Source organism: Nannospalax galili, unplaced genomic scaffold, assembly GCF_000622305.1.
Source record: "Nannospalax galili isolate Female #2095 unplaced genomic scaffold, S.galili_v1.0 scaffold1176, whole genome shotgun sequence".
Lineage (NCBI taxonomy): Eukaryota > Metazoa > Chordata > Mammalia > Rodentia > Spalacidae > Nannospalax > Nannospalax galili.
In genome coordinates, this window is record NW_008338883.1 from 1,668,610 (window position 1) to 1,693,977 (window position 25,368).

At 44.2% G+C, this 25,368-nt stretch overlaps 1 protein-coding gene across 1 annotated transcript in view; it reads left to right on the forward strand.

Moving 5' to 3' along the window:
* Positions 1-21,348, forward strand: part of Susd5 (sushi domain containing 5) — a 66,746-nt gene extending 45,398 nt beyond the window's left edge. Inside the window, exon 5 of the mRNA XM_008833432.3 lies at positions 18,059-21,348. Coding sequence (XP_008831654.1) covers positions 18,059-19,332 — 1,274 coding nt within the window. The 3' untranslated portion in view covers positions 19,333-21,348. The remainder of the gene's footprint in view (positions 1-18,058) is intronic.
* The last annotated feature ends 4,020 nt before the right edge of the window (positions 21,349-25,368 follow it).

Sequence of the window (25,368 nt, forward strand, 5' to 3'; positions counted from 1 at the left end):
AAGGGAAGGGAAGGGAAGGGAAGGGAAGGGAAGGGAAGGGAAGGGAAGGGAAGAAGGAGAATAGCTAAACTTAGTGCCAGACACTTTTCTGACACTACAGACTTCCAAAAGCATAATTGGGAGCCTATGGAACTTGGGGGCTGGGGATATAGCTTAGAGTGCTTGCATAGCATATATGAGGCTGTGGACTTGATCCCCAGCACCACATAAGCCCCAGCACTTGGCTGATGGAGGCAGAAGAATTAGAGATTCAAAGTCATCCTCCAATACACAGCAGGTTGAAGGCCAACCTGGGCTACATTTGACCCTCCCCCCAATCTAAAAAATAAATGAATTAAATAAGTAAATAAAAGACCCTATGGAATCTGGGGTGGAAGGCCCCAACGACCCTTTTGTCTTAACGCCTGGTGGCGGGGCCAGAGGCCACAGGACCACTTCATGCTGAGGTTAGGAGACAACAGTGATGCTGGGGGCTACATGAGTTGAAAACAGGGAGGAGGAGATGGTCAGTGAGCCAAGGGAACCAGAGGCACATTAGCAGGCCAACACTTGGATCGTGTGGCCAGGACAGGGACTGTTCTCAGGGTGCCATGGCCGAGAAGAAAACAGGGCCTTAAAGAAGGACATGAGGCTTGGCATAGGAAAAAGTCCAATAGAAACCAGACCCAGCGTGGAAATCTGCAGCATCCCCGCTTAAGTAGCAGAGCATCAGGACTTCTCTGTAATTAGGGAAACAACCAATTATAGATGCTGGGCACAGGAAAGACATGCCAGACTTACTGCTGCCAAGCTTGGAGTGGAAACCAAGATGTGTGGATTTGGACAGGAGAATGGAAGACTAAAGAGCCAGACCAGGGCTCTAGAGGCCAAAGCAAGAGAAACACTGGCACACTGGGGAGAAAGTGGCAGGTAAAATAAGTCCTCCCCTATTTTTGCATAGTGGTCAAGTTTTAAGGGACTCCAGGAGCTCCATGGGTAACTTCATGTGATCAATAGACTCATTCTTTCAAAAGAGCAAATTAAGACTCAGGAAAACCAAGAGAATTGTTCTGTTTTCTGCTCTCTTCGAATCTTTTCCATCATTCAGATCTATTAAATAAACTATCTTAAAAATAATGAAATCTGGGGCTGGAGAGCAGTTAAGAGCACTGGTTGCTCTTCCAGAGGATCCAGCACCTACATGGCAGCTAACAACCATCTATAACTCTAGTTCCAGGGGATCTGACACCCTCCTCTATCCTCCATGGGCACTGCACAACATGGGTGCACTTATACATACATACAAGCAATACACTCAAATGCATAAAATAAAAATAATAAAAAATAATGAAATAAGGGCTAACAAGATGGCTCAGGGGCAAAGGTACTTGCCACCAAGCCTAAGGACCCGAGTTCAATCCCCAGAACCCACAACCCACATAGTAGAAGGAGAGAGCTGATTTCCAAAAGTAGTTATCCTCTGACTTCCACAAACATGCTGTGAAACACACACACACACACACACACACACAATTGATATAAAAAAGGGCAAGCAAAAGAAACCCTCCTGACCTCTTTGGGGATTAAGAATGCTAGGTGTGGTGGCACATAGCTTTAGCTCTAGCACTCAGGAGGCAAAGGCAGGTGAATCTCTGTGAGTTGAAGGCCAGCCTGGTCTACAAAGTGAGTTCCAGGCCACCTGGGGCTACTGGAAAACCCTGTCTCAAACAGATACTAATTTTTTAAAAAGCACATTAGTGGCCTTGGTCTCATCTTGTTCCTCCATCATGCAATGTGGCCCTGGTATGTCCCCCACTCCCCAAACCCACTGAAAACACACTGTCACCAGAAAGCCTTGCACACTGGGAAGCAATGTACATTTTTAGCTTTGATTTCCTCAATTTCTGCAGCCTTTGAGTCCCTGGAGCACTTCTCTCTAGAAACACAGTTTCTTTACAGTGTCACCTGCAGCATCTCACTTGCCAACTCCCCTGGTACTTCCTCATCTTCCAACATATTGTTCCCTGAGGCACCCAATGATTAGTATTTGCTTTGGGGTTGGGATTGCGTTTGACTCAGCTTGATAGACATAGAGCACTTAGGCTTCTGCTCAGTGTTAGGATGTGGAATGGAGAACAGAGCACCAGTCAGTCCAGAACATAAGAAAGAGCTGCTATCCAAACCCACATTTCCCACTGGGACTCTGGTTTGGCCTACTTCCCCAAATGACTTTCTTCAATTTGAAGCTCTTCCCTAAAAAAAAAAAAAAAAAGAAGAAGCAGCCTGATGCTCATTGGACAAAATAAATGTGCAGATTACAGTGAAATATTTGATGAAGATTGTGTGTGTGTGTGTATGGGGATGTTTAAGATTTTTTGCACTGAATTTTTTTACATTTATTATATATTTACTTTGTATGTATATGAATATATGGGTGCCATGATGTGCATGTGGAGTTCAGAAGATAACTTGTAGGAGTGGGGTCTCTCCTTCTACCACATAGGTCCCAGAAATCAAACTCAAATCATCAGGCTTGGCAGCAGGCACCTTTACCCACTAAACCATCTTGCCAGCCCTGAATATTTTTTTAATCAGATTTGTTATTTGATAATGTCACACGTGTATATAATGTATTCTGATTACTCCCCCATCCCACCCTCTCTCTTCTCCTTTCCCCTCCCTACCAACCACCCCCCATCACTACCATTTCCCTTTCCAGATTCATGACTTTCAGTTGTGTTTTGTGATCCATTCAGTTTAACCAGCACCCTCTGTGTACATATTGGATCAAAACTATCCACTGGAATCTGGTAGGGTCATCAGAGGCTACACAACTGAAGGCAATGATTCCCCATCTCTGAATCTATCAGTAGCAGATAGTTCAGCAATGATGGGTAGGCTCCCTGAGCCCCTCCTCCATCCATGCCCAGCTGTTGACAGGCCCATTCTTAATGCCGACCAGGGCAGGCATCTGCAGGGACTATGAGTTCTTGACTGCAATGGCTGTCTCCTCTAGGAGATGGCATTTTCTCTCTATTTTCTGGCTCTTACAGTCTTCCCACCCCTCTCTTCCTCTTCTTACCCCCACTTCTGCAACATTCCCTGAGCCTAAAGAGAATGCCATAGATGTTGTGTTTAGGACCAGGCACTCATCACGTCACTTATTCTCAGATACCAGCCTCTGCAGTCACCATAATTCCCTGGAGAGACTTCTTTGATTAAGGTTGGGAGTAGTGTTTGTCAATGGATATAAACATAAATATTTAAAAGGCAGCTTGATGCTATGTCAGTTCGCTAAATGAAAGTATTCCATTTCCCCGTAAGGCCTATGATCTTATTGTTTATTGATTTTTGACCATGTTTACAGTACCAGGCATGAATTCTGTCCTTCAGATCAGGTCTCAGTCCAATAAGAGAGCATTTGGTGTCACTGCTGCACGAGTGGGCATGTCTTACCTGGCAGGGTAGTCTCACAGATCATAGGATTCTCAGCTGGATAAGACCATTGACGTCTTTTCTCCTCCAGGCACCTACATGGCAACTTCTGGGACTATGAAAGTTGACCAGCAGGGAGGAAGCTTCTAGCTCAGTTCCACCTTATTTTCTCTGTACCACACATCTGGTTTTTTGAGACCAGGGTCTCATATTATGGAATCTGACCTGGAACTCACTACATAGCTGATGAGCTTGAATTCCTGATCCTCCTACCTCTACCTCCTAAATGCTTAGATCACAAGTGTATACGGCCATGCCTGGCTTAATCCAGCCTCCCCTGCTCTAACTCAACCATGGTCACAAGACACATCCTTGTTAGGCACTGAGAAAAGAGCTGTTACCAATCAAATACCTGTCCCAGGAATGTGAGGGATTTCTTTCCCAAACTGTTGTTTAAGGCTTAATTTGTATATAATAAATTAACCTTTTAAAGTATAAAATTATGTGTGGATACACCTGTGAACCCACCACCACAATCAAAATACAGAACCTTCCTACCATCCCTAACTCACCCCTCTCCCTTTCTATGAAAGGATCTTTACACACCTCACCTCACTGAATCTTCACAAGTATGAGTATAGGAGGAATGGCTGGCTCCAGTGTGCAGATGAGGAAACTGAGGTATAGGAAGGTTCCATGACCTGCTAGTGTGACACAGCTGGGAAAAAAACAGAGCTGGGACTTAAACCAGGCTTGTCGCAGTCCAGTGTTGGCATCCATAGAGGTGCTTCTGCCAGGGACCCTGAAACTCCCAGCAAGCAGGAAGCTCACTCAGGAGTAGCTGTCTCCTGAAGTCACTTTGCTCTTTTGCTCTCATTTCTGAGGGTATTATTTTGGTTTCTTAAGTCAACTTCAGTCTCTGTTTTTCTCTACCTTTTGGGCTTCATTTTCTTTACTCAATCCAGCATGAGACCGAAGCTGAATTTAGAATCTCCTGGTCAGTGTGACCATATTTGTTCAGAGGTTCGTTGAACCACTAGTTATTTCTGGCATGTCTGGTTGTCTTTTTTAAGCTGACTATTTTTAAAGGCTGTGTAACCAAGACCAGAGGGGAAAGAGACAGTATATGTAGGTTTTCCAAAATGCAACTTAACAAGGGCTCTGGGTTCCTCATTGATACCAGCCCTTGGCCATGTCACTGTGTCATTTGCAAATGTACAGAGACAGAGGACAGATCAGCCACTATGGAGCTGGAGGGTAGATGAGAGAGGGGAGGATGGAGACCAGAGGAGGCCAATGAGCTGACAGCATAGGCTGGATAAGTCTAAGGAGTTAGTTTTCTCTCTCTCTGCGTGTGTATGTGTGTGTGCGCGCACGTTTGTTCATGCATGAGAATATTTGTGTATGTGAGGGTACACATGTATGTTTACATGAAGACCAGAAGACAACTTTGGATGTCATTCTTCAGGTACTGTCTACCTTTAAAACTAATGTGTCTGTTCTGGGCATGGTGGTGCACACCTTTAGTCCCAGCACTCTGGAAGCAGAGGCAGGCTGATCTCTGTGAGATCAAGGTCAGCCTGGTTTATGTAGCAAGTTCCAGGCCAGCTGGGGCTACCGGGAGACCCTGTCTCAAAAAGACCAAAAAAGAAAAAAGGTGTGTCTGTGCATGTATATGCCACATGTGTGGGGGTGCCTGGGGAGGCCAGAGAGGAGGTCAGATTCCCCTGGAGCTGGAGTTACAGGTAGATGCGGCTGCTGGGAACTGGGCTGGGGTTCTCTGGAAAAGCAGCAAGGGCTCTTAAACACTGAGCCATTTCTCTAGCCCCTTATTTCCCCCACCCAATACATACCAACTGGGACTGCAAGAACACCTGCTAGCACACATGAGTTCTGGGACTCGAACTCAGGTCCTTGTACTCACAAAGGTAAACACTTTACCAATGGAGCCATCTCCCAGCCCTCTTTATTTATTTATGTTTTTGAGATACAGTCTCACAATGAAGGCCTGGCTGACCTGAAACTCTCTATGTAGACCAAGCTGGCTTCCAACTTTAGGTGATCTTCCTGCCTCAGCCCCCTGAGTAGCTGGAATTACAGATGAGAAACCTTCTACTGGACTCAAGTACGGGAAGTTAGACATGAGAACGATACATAATATAATTTTACTATGTGGAACTCATGGTAAATGAATAGATTTTAGCTGCTTTTGTACAAAAATAATAAAAAACAGTAACTGAAATGTTATATATGTTAATTTACTTCACTATAGAGATATTTAACTATTAACATGTAACCCAAAATACCATGTTGTATAATTAATTTTTTTTACATTGGTTTATCATGTGTGCATGTATGTGAGCACACACATGCCATAGCACAAGTGTGGAGGTCAGAGGACAACTGACAGGCATTGGTTCTGTCTTTCTACCATGTGGGTTCCTGGGATGGGACTCAGGCTCTCAGGCTTGGCTCAAGCACTTTCACTCACCAAGCTGTCTCACCAACCCGCATGTTGTATATGTTAAATATAAACAATTTAATTAGTTTTTGTTTTTGTTCGTTTCCTTGCTTGGAGTTTTTGTTTTGTTTTGTTTTATTCCTGGCCTGGAACTCAATGTGTGTACCTGGCTGGCCTTGATCACATAGAGATCCACCTGCCTCTGTCTCCCGAGTACTGGGATTGAAGGCGTTTGCCAACATACCCAGCCTGTTTTGTTCTTTGAGACAGACCTTTACCTGGACTGATCTCAACCTGCTTGATCCTTCAGTCTCAACCTCCCAAGTGCTGGGGTTACAAGGTATGTATCATCATGCCCAGCTAAAATTGATTGATTGGTTGATTTCTGTTTTTTTGAGACAGAGTCTCACTCTATAGCCTAGGCTCAACTCAAACTTGCAGTGATCCTCCTGCCTTAGCCTCCCAAGTGCTGGGATTTCAGGCCTGAGCCACCACATCCAGATTTAAATTTTGATTTTTAAGAAGAAGGGGGGCAGAGGAGAGTGGTAGAACAAGCCAAACCTCCCATTTACTCCTGACTTCTGTGTTCCTACATTTTCCAAAAGTAGCAGTTAAATATAAACACCCAGCAAGTGACCTGGTTTTTCCCAGAAGAATCCACCATGCTTTCTTTCCCTAGCATTGCATGTGTAAATTGGAGGCCCCAGGTTATGTGAGCCCAGGTTTCTGTGGAGAGCACCAGGCACAGAGGACAGAAGGATGCTGGGATTGAAATCAGAGCTTCAGAACACAGAGAGGAGCTGAGAGAACTCTCACCTCCACAGCAAAGGGCAGGGCAGCTCCATCTCCAGGGCAGAATGTACTTCTGATTGAAGTTCACTGATTAACAGACTTCACTGTTTTCCATGAGGAGAAATGCAGGCTCAGGCTCAGGATACTTTTCCATGAGGAATCTGTTTGTAAACACTTGTTGGTCCTCATACTCACTTGCTACTTGGAGAAAACTGTGAGCCAAGAGCTTGTTTGCCCTGGGAACCTGGGGAGACAGGAAGAGCTTGGCCAGGGCCCTGGGATTCTATCCAGGCGCGTTGTAGTGACAGGGGGCTCTTAGAGGTAGATACTTACATGTGCACATGCACACACACACACATGCATGGACACACATGGATACATACCAACTCAAAATGACTTTAAGGGTCTGAGTGGAGACTGTCCATTCCCCAGCCCAAGTGGGCTGACCTTGCCCCAATCCACAACATCTCTAATGTTGAACACAAGGTCAATGTTTCCTGCTCTAGGACAGCAGGGAAGGAGAATGTGGCTCATCTGCCTCTCTGCAGACACCACTTGAGTTCACAGCATGCTTAAGTGCATGGGAGGTCACACGGGAAGAACTGTACAATGATTATGCCAAGTACTGAACTCAACAGTCTTTTTTTTTTTTTTTCTTCTTCTGTAACGAATAGAATAGTGAATGCCCTGGCTGACAGACTTCAGACCAAATTGAGCTTTATAAAAATGGGTTCCTGGGGCTGAAGAGATAGCTCAGCAGTTAAGAGCACTGACTGCTCTTGCAGAGGACCCGGGTTCGATTCCCAGCACCCACATGGCAGCTATGAACCGTCCTTAACTCCAGTTCCAGGGGAATCAGAAGCCCTCTTCTGACCTCCATGGTATTGCATGACACAGGTGCACTCACATACATGCAGGCAATACACTCATACACATAAAATAAAAATAATAAAATATTTTTTAAAAGGGCTTCTGGCATGATTTGGTGGTATATGCCTTTAACCCCAGCACTCCAGAGACAGAGGCAAGCAGATCTCTGTGAGATGGAAGCCAGCTTGGCCTACATAGCAAGACCCTGACTAAAAAATAAATAAATAAATAAATACAGATAATAGGGGCTGGAGAGATGGCTTAGCAGTTAAGAGCACTGACTGCTCTTGCAAAGGACCTGGGTTCTGTTGCCAGCACCCACACAGTAGCTAACTATCAGTGGCTCCAGTTCCAGGGGATCCGATGCCATCTTATGGCCTCTGTGGGCATTGAATGCATAGGAGCACTTACATATGTGCAGGTAAAACACTCATTCACATAAAATAAAAAGAAATAAAGATAAAGACATGGGAAGTAAGGAGTGGAGGCACAGGACTATGATCCCAGTTTGGAAGGGCTGAGGCACAAGGGTGGTGAGTCTGAGGATAGCTGGGGCTGCATGGTGAGAACTCCTGTGCCAATAAGAAAAAGAAGGACAGAAATCCCAGCATCACTGCAGAAGCTTCATCTGTGCAATGAATTTCTGATGGGAATGCTGACTCTAGACTATGAATTCTTAATTTTGTTTATTTTTTGGATTCATTTATCTTTTTATTTATTTATTTAAGAAGGGGCAAGCACTTGCCCCAGCATGCATGTGGAGGTCAGGGGACTTTTGGGAATCTATTCTCTCCTTCCACTGTGTAGGTCCTAGGGTTCAAATTCAGATTGTCAAGCTTGGCAGCAAGCACCTTTACCTGCTGAGCCATCATGCTGGACCCAGACTGTGAATTCTTAATTTAGCACCACCAGCAACTGGTTTACAGCTTCACAGAAATCACACGTGCACAATACAACATCATACTCCATATTCTGAAAATAGTTCAAAGTCTAGACATCTGACTCAGAGTACCTGTCAATGCAAGGCTGAGTGGTATCATTGTGTTGTGTGTCCTTTCCCCTCAATGTTTACAGCTATTATTCATTTTCTCTTCTACTATTGAACATGCCGAGGGAAAATTTTAGGCAAATCTGATTTCATCTTTGTCCTTATGTGTGACCTGCCTTTTCTGCCCAGATGTCATTGAATAATTTATTCATCTTTGACATTCAAGAGCCAATTTCTGTGCCAGTTTTTCTTGGACAATATGTTGTGCAATTGCGTGTGTGTGTGTGTGTGTATGTGTGGTGTTCATGTAAGTGTGTGCATGTGTGCATATGCATGTGCATATGAAGGCCAGAGGTCAAGATCAGGTGTCTATTTCAATTGCTTTCCACCTTATTTAAAAAATAAATGTTGGGGGGTTGATACAGGGTCTTCTTGTAGCCCCAACTGCTCTGGAACTCACTATGTAGACCAGGCTGACCTTGATCAGACAGAGATCCACCTGCCTATGCCTCTTGAATGCTGAGATTAAAGACCTACACCACCATACCCAGACTTTTCAATTTAAAAAAAAGCATTTATTTATGTGCATGATTGTTTTGCCTGCACGTATGTAAGTGCACTCATGTCATGCAATGCCCAAGAATGCCAGAAGAGGGCAATGGTTCCCCCAGAACTGGAGTTACAGATGGTTGCTAGCTGCCATGTGGGTCTGGGGCAAAAACCTAGGGACTCTGCAAGAGCAGCCAGTGCTCTTAACCCCTGAGCCATCTCTCTAGCTGCTCCACTTTATTTTTGGGGACAGTCTGTCATTGAACCTGGAGCTTACCAGTTCAGCTAGACCGAATGGCCAATGAGCTCCAGGGATCCACCTGTCTTCTCCACCCCATACCACACAGGGCTAGGATTATAGATGTGTGCTGCCACACCTGGCTTTTTACATGGCTGCTGGGGCTCCAAACTGAACTCAGGTCTTCATGCTTGTACAGCAAGCACTTCAAATGAGCCATCTCCCCAGCCCCTGGGTGTACACTTTTGATTTTTCACACAAATTTTTCTTTAAGGGCAGCATAAATATAGAATGTTTCAGAAGTCAAAAGTTACAGAGCTCGATGAACTATCATACTGCCACATACTATGCAATTGCCCTCCAGGGAAGAAGCTAGATGTCCCCAGCTATCTTGCTACTGCTAGGGGATCTAGCTCAGTGACAGAGTGCTTGACCAGTATGCATCATGAGGTTTCCAGGAGCACCTAAAAACAAAACAAGTCTTGTACCAGGAAGCATTCCTGGTGCTTCCTCCAGGCACAGCCTCCCTGGGAACACTTCTAAAACTCCCTGCACACTTCTAAAACTACACCATGCCGTCCCTGCTTGGACTTTGGGTGGAAGCATGCAGAATGTTCTCTTGTGTCCCTTTGCTCAACATCCCATCTGTTAAATACATCTGTGTGCAATACAGCTCTGGTTCATTCTTTTTCTTTGCTGTGAAGTCTTCCATTCTACTCTTGATGCCAATCTTCATTAACTCCAATATGGAAATGTTGTAAGAACATTTTTATAGCCCCTTGTTGCCATGTTGTACACATTCCTCTAGAATTTTATGTTTCTTAGAACTGTGCAGGACTGGAATTTCTGGATTGTAGGGTGTGTGTGTGTGTGTGTGTGTGTGTGTGTGTGTTCAAACGTTGCAGATACCACCTGTTATGGTTTGAATATGAAATGTCCCCCACAGGCTCATGGGTTTGAACACCTTGTCCCTTGCTGGTGGCACTGTTTTGGGAGGTTGTGGAGTGTTTAAAATGTGGGGCATAGCTGGGGGACATAGACCACTAAGGGTGACTCTTTAAAAGTTATACCCACCTGTGGCTCCAGCTGTGCTCTCTGTTTGCTCGTTGGCTGTGATGTAAGAAGCGACACTAAATGCTCTAGCGCCTTAGAGCTCTGACATGCCTTTACCATGATGGACAGTTCCCTCTGAAGCTGTGAGCCAAGCAAACCTTTCTTCTTGGGTTGCTTATGTCAGGCATTTTGTAACAGTCAGAGGAAAAGCAACCATTACAATGCCCAACCAGTTCTTTCTCCCTCCCCATGCTGGTGGTGGAAGCCAAGACCTCACACATTTTATGCACACACACTACCACTGAGCTTTGTCTACAGCTTGAAGCCACTTTTTCACAGTGATTGTTACACTTCCATCATCAATGTGTGAAAATTCTGGAAGCCTTACATTCCCACCAATCACTGAAATTGCCAGGCTTTAAATCTGTCATCATTTTTCATGGGTCTGGTAATAATATCATTTAATTTGAAGTTCTTTGAGTATTAATGATGTTTAGATGCTTTATCACAGGTTGACTGAATTCTGAGTATCTCATATGAGAAGTGCCTCTTCAGGTCACTGGCTTATTTTTCTTCTAGATTATCTGTTTATGTTGTACTCTTGTGTTCCTTCATGTTATTATGAATACTAGAATTGCTTCTGTATATTGCAGAAATCTTCTTAGGTAAATTGACTTTTTCACGTTCTTTATGGTATCTTTAATGAATAAAATTTTTTTTTTTGGTCTTTTTGAGACAGGGTCTCCCTGTAGCCCCAGCTGTCCTAGAACTCACTATGTAGACCAGGCTGGCCTTGAACTCACAGAGATCCGCCTGCCTCTGCCTCCTGAGGGCTAGAATTAAAGGTGTGCGCCACCAAGCCCGGCCTTAATGAATAAAATTTTAATGTAATTTGTTTAGCCTTCATTTTAAAAATTGTCACCCATTCTCTGATTGGATTATACAAAAGAGAATTCATATCCAGTACTGTAAATTGGGTCAAAAATCCATGGTCAAAAACCTGTGGTCAAAAACCCTTGGTCAAGGGGTGAACTTACTACTGTTGTTTAGCTAATTGCCGTGGTGCCAAGCTGCCTTTTAAATATTTATATTTACCCTCATGGACAAATGATATTGCCAGTCTTAATCAGAGAAGCCCGTTTTTTTCTCTGTGTATATGTTTAGGTATGTGTGCATATGTCTTTTTGTGTCTGTGTGCATAAGTGGCAGTCAGAGGACAACTTGAGGGAGTCGGTTATTTCCTTCCACCCTGTGGGCCCCAGAGATCGAACTCAGGTCAAACTCAGGTCAGTCAGCCTTGATGGCAAGCACCTTTACCTGCTGAGCCATCTATCTGGCCCTTTGTTTTGTTGTTGTTGTTTTAATTAAGAGCAAATTGGAGGCAACATGGAGTGACCTGGCAGATCTGAAGAATGCCAAGTTTCTTTGCATTTAGAGTTGATACTGGTGAAAGATCACCTCTCTACTTTGTTATGTATGATGAATCTACCAGCAGTGTGGGGGGGAGGGATTCTCACTGGGGCATTCTGTGAAACTGACACAGAGGTCAGGGCACCAAGGATAAGCTGGGGTCTCAACATATGAGGGTGTGTGTATGAGTGTGTGTACGCATACATGTGTACAGAGTCACTTACACCCAGGTGCCTGTCTGTGTACTCAACTAGTTCCTCCACAATGGCATCTTTTCAGAGGATTTGGTACAAGTAATTCATTCTTCATCACTTGGAAATGGACCAATAGTCATTTTGTGTTCAGGCAGACTGTGCTCCTGGAAATAGGTCTCAGTTCTGAGCAGTTGCAAAGCAGGGTTGGAGAGAAGTTTGGGATCTAAGTTACTCCACCTCCCCACATACCAGAACAATTTACTCTTTCATTCATTCAAAAAAATGCCCCTGGATCCAGACATGATGGCGGACATCTGTCATCCCAGCTACTTGGGAATTTATGAATTCCAGGCCAGCCTGAAAAGCATAGAGAACCTTGTCTCTTCAAAACATGTTAGGGTGTTTTTAAGGGAATACCTGTCATGGGACTTCTTATTTCAGCTACAGATTCAATGCCTTGATTTCCTCCCTCAAGCAGGCCACTGCTAGTATATTAATTAGGGTTTGGGGGCTTTTTTTTCTGTCTGCATAATAAACCATTCTCCCTCCAAAAACCTAGTGGCTTAAAACAATAATCATTTGGAGTCAGGCATGGTGTCATGTGCACTCGAGAGGTAGAGGCAGGAGGATCAAGAGAGAAGTTCAAGGACATCCTCAGCTACATAGTAAGTTTGAGGCCAGCCTGAGCAACATATGACCCTGAATCAACACAACAAAACAATCATCTGTTTTGTTCCATTTCTGGCTGGAGGCAGCTAGATAATTCTGATCTTGACTGTACTCAAGCGAACAGGGTCAGCTTCCAGGTCAGCCAGCCCTGTCTGGTGTAGGGCAGCTTCATTTGGGCCATTTGCCTCTCCTCACATCCTTCTCTTTTACACCCTTCAGCATCCTGGGCTTGTTCGAATGGAAGCTGCCAAGGTTCCAAAGAGTAAGTGGAGGCATGCGAGACTCAAAGGGAAGAATGGGGATATGCCCACTTTACAGTCTTTCCACCACAGCCCATCAGTAAACGTGTATGCAAGCAAACATCCTAACCACGTCACTCCAGAGGGGCACGATTTCCCCTGTGGCCTTCCTAAATCTCCACCTGGATTCAGTATGATTTATTGATATGTTTTCCACACATTTAAAAGTTTTGTCATCCTGCCCTTGTTGTGTTGTGTTTTAAAGTATGATTTGTAAATGAAAACCTAATGTTTATTCAGCATGATGAGTGAGACTGTGTACACGTAAGCCTTTCAACTTGATAGGCTGCAAGACCATCGGATTGTGTCTCCTGTGCTTCATGAGGTCAGGAAGTGTTTGTCCTGTTCAGCAGTTATCTCTAGCTCAGAGTTGGACATGTACTTGTCCTTCAATGAAGTTTATACAGTGAGGGAGTGGATCAAGGCAGGACTTGAAATGACAGGGACATGACCAAGTCTGTGCAGAAGGGCAACACTGAGAGCCTCTATTTGCATTTTTCAAGGCTTAATCGGACATTCTGGCCATCTGTTATGGGTTTTGTCTGATAATTTCTTTTTTTGGTGTTTCTGAGACAGGGTCTCCCTGTAGCCCCAGCTGGCCTGGAGCTCACTATGTAGACCAAGCTGACCTTGAACTCACAGAGATCCGCCTGGCTCTGCCTCCATTCTGGGATTAAAGGAGTGCACTACCACGCCTGGCCCTGGAAATTTCTTAAAATGACAGTATGGAGTATGTTTTAGCTTCATTTCTGTTTCTGTGACAAAACAGTCTGACCAAAGTCAACTTATCATAGAGAAAAGGGTCTATTTCAACTACAGTTCATCCTTGAGAGAAGTTGGGCAAGAGCTTAAAAAAGCAGGCTTAGCCGGTTGTGGTGGTGCATGCCTTTAATCCCAGCACTTGGGAGGCAGAGGCAGGCAGATCTCTATGAGTTTACGGCCAGCCTGGTCTACATAGTGAGTTCCAGGACAGCTGGGGCTACAGGGAGACCCTGCCTCAAAAAGAAAGGGAGCTGGGCGTGGTGGCACTTGCCTTTAATCCAAAAAAAGAAAAAAAAAAAACGGGCTTGTTTGCTGCTCCACACAGCATTACCTCCTACCAAGGAGCTCACTCATAGACAAGGATGTATGGCAGGAACCACAGAGGATGCTGGTTGCTGGCTCAAAGGCTCCTGCTCAGCTAACTTCCTTACATAGCCCAGCACCACCTGTGTACAGAATAATACCACAGTGGGGTGAAGCCTCCTGAAACTTCACAATGAAGACAGTCCCCCACAGACATGCCCACAAGCCAATCTGATCTACGGAATTTCTCAGTTGAGGCTCTCAGGTGATTTCTAAGTTGTGTCAAGTTGACAGTTAAAGCTAATTAGGACAGAGTGCAAAATCCCATGAAATAACTCACAGTCTGTCTTTTTCTAAGCATAAAATTATGCATGCATTTGGCATTTATCAGCGGAGTTGCACTTTATCTACTATTTGCCATTTGTGGCTGAATAGGCTTAAAATCAGTCAGAATTTTAAAAGGTGGGGTGTGGTGGCACATGCCTATAACCCAAGAACTCAGGAGGCTGAGGCAGGAGGATCACTGCAAGTTCCAAGCCAGCCAGAGCTACACAGCAAGATCTTATCTCAAAAACAACAAAACAGAGCTGGAGAGATGGCTCAGTGGTTAAGAACATTGGCTGCTCTTGCAGAGGACTCGGGCTTGATTCCTAGCACCCACCCACATGGTGGCTAACAGCCATCTGTAACTCCAGTTCCAGGGGATCCAGCACAGGCATTACATGACATAGGTGCACTTACACACATGCAGGCAATATACTCATACATACACATAAAATAAAAATAATAAATAATTTAAAAAAAAAAACAAGCCTGGTATGGTGGCGCATGCCTTTAGTCCCAGTACTTGGGAGGCTGAGGCAGGCGGATCTCTGTGAATTCGAGGCCAGCCTGGTCTATATAGCAAGTTCCAGGCCACCTGGGGCTACAGGGAGACCCTGTCTAAAAAAGACAAAAAAATTTTTTTAGCTGAGTGTGGTGGCGCATACCTTTAATCCCAGCACTTGGGAGGCAGAGGCAGGCGGATCTCTGAGAGTTCAAGGCCAGCCTGGTCTACATAGCGAGTTCCAGGACAGCTGGGGCTGCAGGGAGACCCTGTCTCAAAAAAGACCAAAAGAAAAAAATTTTAATTAAAAATAAATAAACAGATAAAAAAGGATGTCACTAACACCTCCCAAAATCCTGCTCAGCTTAAGACCTAGTCATCACCCCTCTTTCCTGCCTAGTCATAACTACCACCCCAACTTAGAACAACATAGGTTCTGCCTGGTTTTAAACTTTTAGGTGGAGGCTGGAGAGATGGCTCAGCAATTAAGAGCACTGGCTGCTCTTGCAGAGGACTGGGGTTTGGTTCTCAGGACCACTTGTAACTCTAATCCAGGGGATCCAACATCCTCCTCTGTCCTTCTTGGGTACTGTATACACATGGTATACATACATACATACAGGCAAAACACTCATATATATAAAGTAAAAAACAAATATTTTAAAGTTAAACTTTATGTGAATCACACAGAGCATATTTTTTGTGCCTGGCTTCTTTTATGCCACATCCTGACCACAAAATTTACCCATGTTGTTGTGAGAAGCCGTGGTTGGCTCATTCCATTGATTCTCATTGAGTGAATAGATTCTAATTTATGTATCAGGTCTGCAGTTAATGGGCATTTAAGTTGTTTCCACTTTGTGGTTATTGTAAACATTCCACAATTCCAAAAAATTGTGTGTGAATTTTGGTGTACAAATGCACACAGCACAGTTGAGCCTGTATTTAGGAGTAGAATTGCTGCCATGGGGTGTCTGTGTGTTGTCTTAGCACAAAGAACAAAACTGTTTTCACATAGCTTGTGCCAGTTCACACGGCCAGTACCTGTGCTTTCAATCCTTGCTGACATTTGATGTTGTCGGTCTGTCAAATTTTAGCCATCATCATGCTATGTGACAGCTGTGACCACACTCAGTGCTTTTCTCGTACTAATGAGGTTGGACATCTTTAATGACTAGAAAACTTTTTGTGATACACCCCTTCAAGCATTCCGCCAACTTCTCTGTGGATTGTCTATTTAGTGTTCATTTGCAGGTACTGTTTTTCAATTCTGGATTCAAACTCTTTGCAGGTTAGGTATATTTCTAGTATCTTCTTCAACTCTGTGCCTCTCTTCACAGTGGCTTTTGATGAACCACCATCTGTGTGTGTGTGTGTGTGTGTGTGTGTGTGTGTGTGTGTGTGTGTGTTGTATATGCAGGAGTATATGTGAGCATGTGTGGAGGTCAGAAGTCAATGCCAAGATGTCCTCCTCATGTTGGATGTCCTCCTCAGTTACTTCTCTACTTTAGTGTTTGTGTGTGTGTTACCCGCGCACATGTTTGTGAATGTGGGTACAAGAGTACCACAGCACACATGTAGAGGTCAGAGGCCAACTTCAGGTGTTGGTTGTTATCTTTCCCTTGGTTTTGAGACAAAGTCTCTCTGTTGCTTTTTTCTACTGTATACACAAGACTAGCTGGCCTTCTGGGGATTCTACTGTGTCTGCCTTCTATTTCCCAGGAGGATCCTGGGACTGCAGACACCTGTGCTGTGCATCCAGGTTTTATGCGGGTTCTGGGGATTTGAATTTAGGACCTCCTGCTTGCCTGGCAAGTGCTTTTACCCACTGAGTCATCCCTCCAACGCCCAAGTCATCATTCTTTCTTTTTTTTTTTTAATTTTTGAGACAGATCTCCCTTTTCACCCCACCTAGCCTGGAACTCTTTGTAGACCAAGCTAGCCTCCATCCCCTAGAGGTTCGCCTGCATTCTTGCTTTTAATAAATGTCTTTGTGCCAACACTACAGACTTAATGTTAATACTAGTAAATCTTGAAATCCCTCAGGTCTTTCTCTTTCTTCAAGATTACTTTGTCTATTTTTAGTCTACTTCAGTTTCATAAATCTCAGCAACAGGTTATTAATGATCTAAGATTTTTGTTTAGAATTCTGTTACATCTTTACAGATCGATTTGGACAGAATTGAAAATTTTGAACTAGTATATGATTATGGTATATTTCTTCACTTATTTTAGTTTTTAGTTTTACCTATATGCATTTTGTACCATCTCATGTACAAGTCTTGCGAACTTTGTGGTAGATCTATTCTTTAGTGATGTGTGTGTGTGCAAGTATGTATATACATGTGTGGTTTTCTGTGTATATGTGTATGTGTGCCAGTGTGTGTGTGTGTGTGTGTGTGCGTGTGTGTATGTATTTAAGATAGGGCCCAATATATCCCACACTGACCTCACACTCCCTATAGCTGAGAACAACCCTGAGTCCTGATCTTCCTGCCTCTACCTCCTGAGTGCTGGGATTACAGGTGTGCAAACCCAGGACCTTGTGCCTGCTAGGCAAACACTCTACCAACCAAGCTACATCCATCCTCAGCCCCTTGTTTTGTTTTTAATTCTGTTGTTGCTGTTGTGGTTGGCTAATTTTGTTGATGGTGGTGGTGGTGGTTTTTTTAGACAAGATCTCACTACATCATCCATAATCAAACTCACGATACTCCTGCCTCATCTTCCCAAAATGTTGAGATTACTGGAGTGTACCACCACACCAGACTTTTTAAAAATTATTTTTTATGCTATTGTAAATGGTGTCTTTAAAATTGTTTTCTGGAAACCCTTACACTTTTTCTGTATACATCTAGTATACAGAAATATACTCAATGTTTTATATTTACTATAGTTCCAGTGCCCTTGATAAGCTTACATATTATTTATAATGATCTGTATGTGGCTTCTTCAGGGTTGACTATGATACCTGAGTGCTGACAGTATTGGTTTTTGTTTCTTTGATTTTTATTTGTTTGTTTGAGACAGGGTCTCACTATGCAGCCCTGGCTGACCTGGAACCACAGAGGCCCACCTGCCCTGCTTCCTGAGTGCTGGGGTTAAAGGCGTGTGGCACCTCGCCTGCTGTTAATTCTCTTCCAGTCTCCATGGGTTATTTTTCCCTTCAGGCATTCTACATTGACTCTGAGTCATTGAACCTAATGAGGTTTCCCCCTCTTTCCTTCCAGATGAGGCTGAGGCGCATATTGACTATGAAGACAATTTCCCTGATGACAGATCAGTGTCATTCAGGGAGCTCATGGAAGACTCTCGAGCAGAGGTAGAAGAGGAGAAGGGTCAAGAGGACGCCTCTGAAGAGACACCAAAACAAGATCGTCTGGTCTTCATTTCGGTGACAAAAGAAAACACAGCCCAGGAAAAAGCCTTTGTACCAACTACAGGCTTGCCTGGTGCTGGACACAGTGTCCACACAGATTGGCCAAGATCCCGACTAAATCCAAAGTACTCCCTCTGGCTTCCTGCTGAGGCTTTCCACAAGCCAGATTTGGAAAAGGAAGTGGGTGATGAGACCAAAAAGCTGTTTCCTGCCAGAGACAATCACAATGGAGGGAAACTGGCCCCAGGTGAGACTGAAACTAGGCTGACTTATGCCAGCACGGACAGGCCGTCAGAGCCATTTGTGGACAGGAATGACAGCAAGGCAGAGGACCCAGTGGTGAGCAGCAGCGATGATTCCTGGTTAGATGGCTACCCTGTGACAGATGGGGCCTGGAGGAAGGCAGAGGCGGAAGGGGAGGATGATGGGGACAAGGGGGATGGATCAGTAGGACTGCGTGAAAGTGTTCCTGTGACCCCTGACCAGCCCATTCTTGGGAAGGTTAATGAGCACAGGAATGCCACCGTCACCCCGAGTGAGTCTGTGATGCACAGTTCAATCAGTCCATCTCAAATGCTTGATGTAGAGGCTCTGGTTCCAGGACTCATGAATGTGTCTGAGACCGAGGGTCCCTACCCCAGGGATGGTGATTTGACTAAGTATCAATCATCCGTACCTCGGAGCGTCACCACCATACCCTATGAACTCCCCAACTCCACCCTGGAGCCAGTACCAACAACTGCTGTTCAGCAGATGTCTAACCACATCCCCTCAACTAACATGGAGGCCACCCAGCCTCCAGTGGAAACAACAGCTCCCGAGGTCCAAGATAGCTTCCCGTATCTGCTATCTGAGGACTCCTTAGGACAGGAGGGCCCTGGTGCAAGTGAGGAAGAGCTTCTTCCAACCTTGAAGCCATGTGTGGGAGATGAGTGTCCCAGCTTCAGCAGAGGCCCTGTGATCGCCACCACTGTCACTGTCCTGTGCCTGCTGCTGCTCCTGGCAGGCATGGGGGCTGTGTGGGGCTACCGCAGATGCCAGCACAAGAACTCTGTGTACAAGCTGAATGTTGGACAGCGGCAGGCTCGGCACTACCATCAGCAGATTGAGATGGAGAAGGTCTAGTCTCCATCAGCGTGGGCTCTTGCAAAGCCACTGGGAGGAAGATTAACTGTGATATATCACACTGATAATTCTCAAGAGCAGAGGTGGAAAGGGCTCATCCTTTTAAAGTTCAAGTCTTTTTTTCTATAGGCTGAGAAGTGTCTCTGGAGGCACATAGTGGGACAAGAAGGGTTTGGTGGCATCAGCACACATGTCAATGTTAGCTCGACCACCTACCCCGGACCTCTACTTTTGGCTTAATGCCAATATAAGGGTTTTTGTTTTTTTGAAATTACCTCTTCTTTCATCCAACTATTGTCTTTTCATTTTTAAAGAAAGAAAATCACCAACTCCATGCTCTGGATTATTTGAACTAGTTTTAGGGCCATGCATTTGAGGGCCATGTTGATAAACCACAAGCTTAAGGGCCATGTTGCTAAGGCATAGATATTCAATTGTGGAGCAGGACATGGAAGAAAAATGAGTTATTCCCTTTTAACATAATGTTGTTGAGGACGAATGGTGTCAAGAGCCAGGACACAGTTTATGAACTTTGGAGTTTCTTTTTGTTTGTTGGAATTGGAGAGTTTAAGACTGACATTTTGCCTTGGAGTACAAGGAATGAAGAGACATGCCCACCTCTGCTCCCACCATTGTGGGACAGCCCGTCATTTTCTTCTAAAACCAAGGTGACTTTTGTACCAGTGAGACATTTTCTCAAGTTGTCCTTGCCTGGCCTGGGCCTACAAATGTCTTTGAATTTCTGCCAGGGTCAATAATGAAACTCAACTCTTAGTTTCCTCTCTCAGGGCTAATTGTTTCTTCAAACTAAAATAAGAAGGAATGATACAGAAGGAAAGAATGTTTAAAGAAGGCCAAAAACTGGGGTACCAAGCTGGGTATCCACTTGATGGAGAAGAGGAGGAATTAAAATGGATGTAGAATGACCTGGACTGATCTGTTCCTCACTTGTGTGAGGAATCCATCCCAGCCATGTCCCATCACCTCAACCATTGGATGGTGACTCAATGTATGTTGTTTAGGACAGTAGCTCTGGAAAGTGGTTCTCAGACTACCACCAGCAGTTCCTGGGGCATTTGTTGAAGTTGTAAATTCTTTAGTCTCATCCAGTCTCAGGAAGTAGAACCCTAGGGCAGGGCCAGCTCTGTTCTAACAGACCCTCCAGGTAAATCTGATGTACATTCAAGTTGAGAGCCATTGGCTTCTGTCATCCATTGTGAGTTTGGGGCCAGGGGAAGGCCTGGAGACACGGGTCATGAGTAGGACACGTGCCTGCTTGAAGTCCACATCACCACTTGCATGAGAGGCAGTATATAAAGCTGCCCAAGTGACACCTCCAGCCATCTCCAGGATGTTAGCCCAGAAGTAAACACTTCATATTTTTCTATCTGAGTCACTTTCTTGGAAGTAAATCTTCAGAGGTGATAAAGGTCATACATTTATTCTGAGACACCATGGAAGTGTCTATTTTTTTGTGGCACAAGAAATCTTGCTGTATATATGTATCTTACAATTGAAAACTGAGTGGGCTGGGGATTGACTCAGTGATACAGCATTTCTAACAGGTAAAAAGCCCTGCATTCAATCCCCAGCACTGCAAAAAAACAAAAAACAAAAGGAAAAAACAGTGATAGTATTTTACCTAAGGAAGAAGAAAGTTCTCACAATGTGTTTTCTACTCTGTCATTTGTTTGATGTAAGCTTTGGGGAAATAATAGACTGAGCAGCTACAAAGCAGCACAGTGTAATCAGAGTTCTTAATCACCATCATTGGGTCAAATGAAGGCCTGAAGGAAGCAGCTGGAATACCTACGCACCAACTGAAATGTGGAATAATAGGAAGAAGTGCTTTCTGCATGTAGCCAAAGCAGAACACAAGGGAACAAACCCAGAGACTGTATATATTTTTTAATTAGAGTCTAATCTATTGTGAGATAATGTTTCTATTTTTATTAATAGCTATATAAAATAATCTCTGTCTCAACATGAGAATTCTGTGAGTAACTGTTATTAACCCAGAACACTGAATTTATACCAACATGTAGACAATATTAAGACATGTGTATTAATAAATCTATTACAAATTATTAATACAGCAATGTATTCTTTTGAAAACTTGGATTAGCTCTTAAATTTTACTGATTTGCTATCATCTAAATTAATGAGATAAAATATAAAACTGCATGTTCAAAGACATGAGTAACATCCTAGAAACCTAAGTTCTTTGTCACTGCACGTGTTTTGAGTCAATGTTCAATGTTCCTGAAAATGGAGGAGGAGAGGGTTTCATTAACATAAAGCTTCTGATATATTTAAAATAAACAATTATTTCCCCCAAACAGTTACTGAATATATTTTATTTCTGGATTACTCTACCATTTTTTAAATCTGAGTGCATGCGTGTGTCTGTCTGTCTGTCTGTCTGTCTCCCCAGGAGTCTCCTGGCTCCTGACTCCGGTCTTGCAGTAGGAATACTGGGATTACAGATGCATTCTACTGTGTCTGGCTATATGTGGGTTCCGGGGATCAATCTTGAGTCCCATACTTGTACTGCAAGTGCTCTGCTCACTAAGCCATCTCCCCAGCCCCACCATGATATTTTAAAAACTATTCTCTAGTAATCTTGTGTGAATGAAAGTTCCCCGAAAAAAAACCTACATCTTTAACTGAATCGCCTGCAAGGCTGGTTAACTGATTATCACTTCAATGATTATGGAGAATTTGGAATGCTGCAGGTCCAAGAGCCAAACTAAAACTTATCTTGAGCTGTCTTTAGCCCCCTAAATAACCATTCCTTGCCCACCTTTGTGTCTGACTTAACATCCTGTGACTAACAGATAAAAATCTTTTGGAATGTATTAACTTAGCAGACCACCTGCTTCCACCAACCAAAAGACTGAGTGTCATCAGGTAGCATCTGAGGCCTAGAGCTGAGATGTCTCTTTCACTGTAAACTGTAAGGGCCTATTTAATCTTTCCACCAATGTATTTGAAAAGTAGTCCTGTTGTATGACTTTTCCTTCTTATGTTACTATAAAAGGCTCCATGAAACTGGTTCACGTTGGAACATGGAATTTGGGGTAGCCTGAGTCTGTTTCTGGGCCACAGTCACTCATATTTGGCTCCAGAATGAACTATATCTTATCCTCTTTAAGGTGAGAACTGTTTTGCTTCAACACTTGAGAATAGTCTCAATACTTGCTATATTGAACATGGTTCTCTCTAACCCAAACTTCACCTGCATTACCTCCTGCTGCAGATTCTCAGGAAGTCTTCAGTGCTCTCGCCTGGTCTTGGCAGATCCCTCTTCCCTCTATCTTCCTCACCCCAACCAAGGAGGAATGCAGAGAATGTGTTAGAAGTGTAGAACTTTGGCCTGCCCTAGACCAGCTGAACCAGAGCCTGCACTGAGCAAGATGCCCTGGAGAGGGGTGCATGGAGAGGTTTACGAGACCACAGCTGAATACCCCTCCTCTCAACAGATAGACTCACAAAGGAATAACTCAAGAGGATTGGATGGAGGAACCGTTCACAAATGTGTGGGTGAAGAGAAACAGCAAGGGTTGGTGGAGCACCGAAGGACGGGGAACTCAGTGACAGGATCGGCAACAGGAAGGACACTGCAAGATGCACTCTGGCCTTGGGGGGATGCCGCCACTAGCCAGCTGGGACCTGAAGCATCTGGGGTAGTAAAGACCCAACTCTCACTCTACAGTCTTCAGCACATATGTCCCATTGCCAGCAAGAAGTCAGAGTGAAGGAGCACAGGCAGCATACACCATAGGGGTAAGGAAAGGGAGGAAAAGTGATCCAGCAGGGCTGTGGTGGGTGTGCGAACAGAGACCATTAGCAGCATGCCATCTCCCTTATTTATGCTCCTTTGTATGTGCAACCACCAGGGGTCCATGACTCCTAGGCATCAGACACTGTAGATCTCCCTCCCAGGTCTCCTTCATTGGGCAGGTGCATCTCTCGCAGATGCTCTGAGTGGCCATCACTAAAATACTCATAAGTACCTACTGCACCCTCACCCAGGAAGTGAGACCTGTCTTCTGCCCTGTTGGACAAGTTGTCATGGAGATACAGCAGGCCCATCTCCCTGCCTATGAGACCAACTCTGGTGTAATCCATGCTCCAGGGCTCCCAGGAGATCCAGTCACAGCTGTTCCAAGTAAGGACATATCCTTATAGCTCCCTCCCTTTACACACACCCCTTCTCCTGAGAGCACTCCATCACTTGCACAGGCTTCACGAGAACCAAGGATAGGGATCTGATCAACATTCACACTCTTTTTCCCAGGACACAAGGCAAGTCTAAACAAGAACAACAACATCAACAATAATGATACAACTGATTTATTCTATCTTATCAAATTATAGTGGAATAATACTAGAAACCAATAGTATGAAAAAACCGTATAAACACACAGAGGTTGAAGAGTACACTTGATTGATCAGGTCATTGAAGAAATGAGGTAAGAAATAAATTCCTAGAATCAAATGATAGCAAAAGTTCAATCTTCAGGATATAGCAAAGAAAAGAGTTTACAGCTATGAATGCTCACATTTAAAAAACCCAAGAGGGAGCTGGAGAGATGGCTCAGTGGTTAAGAGCACCTGCTGCTCTTTCAGAGGACCTGAGTTTGGTTCCCAGCTCCCCCATCATCACTCACAACTGCCTGTAACTCCAGCTTCAGGGACTCCAACACCTTCTGGCCTCCAAGTGCACTTGCACAAATGAGCACAAACACACACTAAATAAACAAATAAATAAAAAGAAGGGATATGATGGCACACACCTCTAATCCCAACACTCAAGAGGGAGAGGCAGGTGGATTGCTATTCAAGGCCAGCCTGGTCTACATAGTGAGTTTCAGACCAGCTGGGATTACAGGGAGACCCTGTCTCAAAACAAAACAAAAACAAAAATTTAAGAAGTAAAAAACTTAAATTAAATTAAAAATAAATCTTTTAAAAATTAAAGAGGTCGAGGTTGGAGAGATGGCTCAGCGGTTAAGAACACTGGTTGTTCTTGCAGAAGACCCGAGTTCGAATCCCAGCACCCACATGGCAGCTAACAACTGTCTGTAATTCCAGTTCCAGGAGATCCAATGTCCTCTTCTGTCCTCCACAGGCATTACACCACACGGGTGCACTTACCTACATGCAGGCAATACACTCACACACATAAAATAAAAATAATAAATAAAACATTTTAAAAAATTAAAGAGGTCCCAAATAAATAACTTAGTGATGCACCTCAATGCTGTTTTAAGAACAAGCCAGCCCTCAGCTTCCCTGGGCTGCACAACCTGCCAGCCTCTGTCCTGGGAGCCCTCTGGGCCTGGTCCCGCCCTCACCTCCCTCTGCTTCCCTAGGCTGCACAACCCACCAGCCTCTTTCCTGGACACTGGGCTGACCTCTAGGCCTGGAACCACCACTGCTTTCTGATCCTTTGCATCCAGACAAACCCAATTCCTTCTTGCGGTCTCCATGAGCCCTCTGCGCCTGGTCCCCCCTCACCTCCCTCTGCTTCTCTGGGCTGCACAACAATAAACCAAGGAGGTATTACAATCATGAACATATATTCACCAAACGGGTGCACCCAACTTCATAAAAACAATACTACAGGACTTTAAGTCCCAGATTAATCCCAATTCATTAATAGTAGGGGACTTCAACACCCCACTGTCTCCATTAGATGACGGTCAACAGGGCAGACAGTTAACAGAGAGTCATCTGAATTAAACAATACTATATATCAAATGGACCTAACAGACATCTACTGAGTATTGCACCCAAGCACCATAGGACATACTTTCTACTCAGCACCCCATGGAACCTTCTCCAAAATCGACCATATCCTGGGGCACAAAACAAACCTCAGTAAATACAACAATATTGAAATACTTCCATGCATTCTATCAGACCACAATGCAATAAAGCTTACAACCAACACCGGAAGAAGCACTAATCACTACATGAACACATGGAGATTAAACAACACACTCCTGAATGATGAATGGGTCAAAAGAG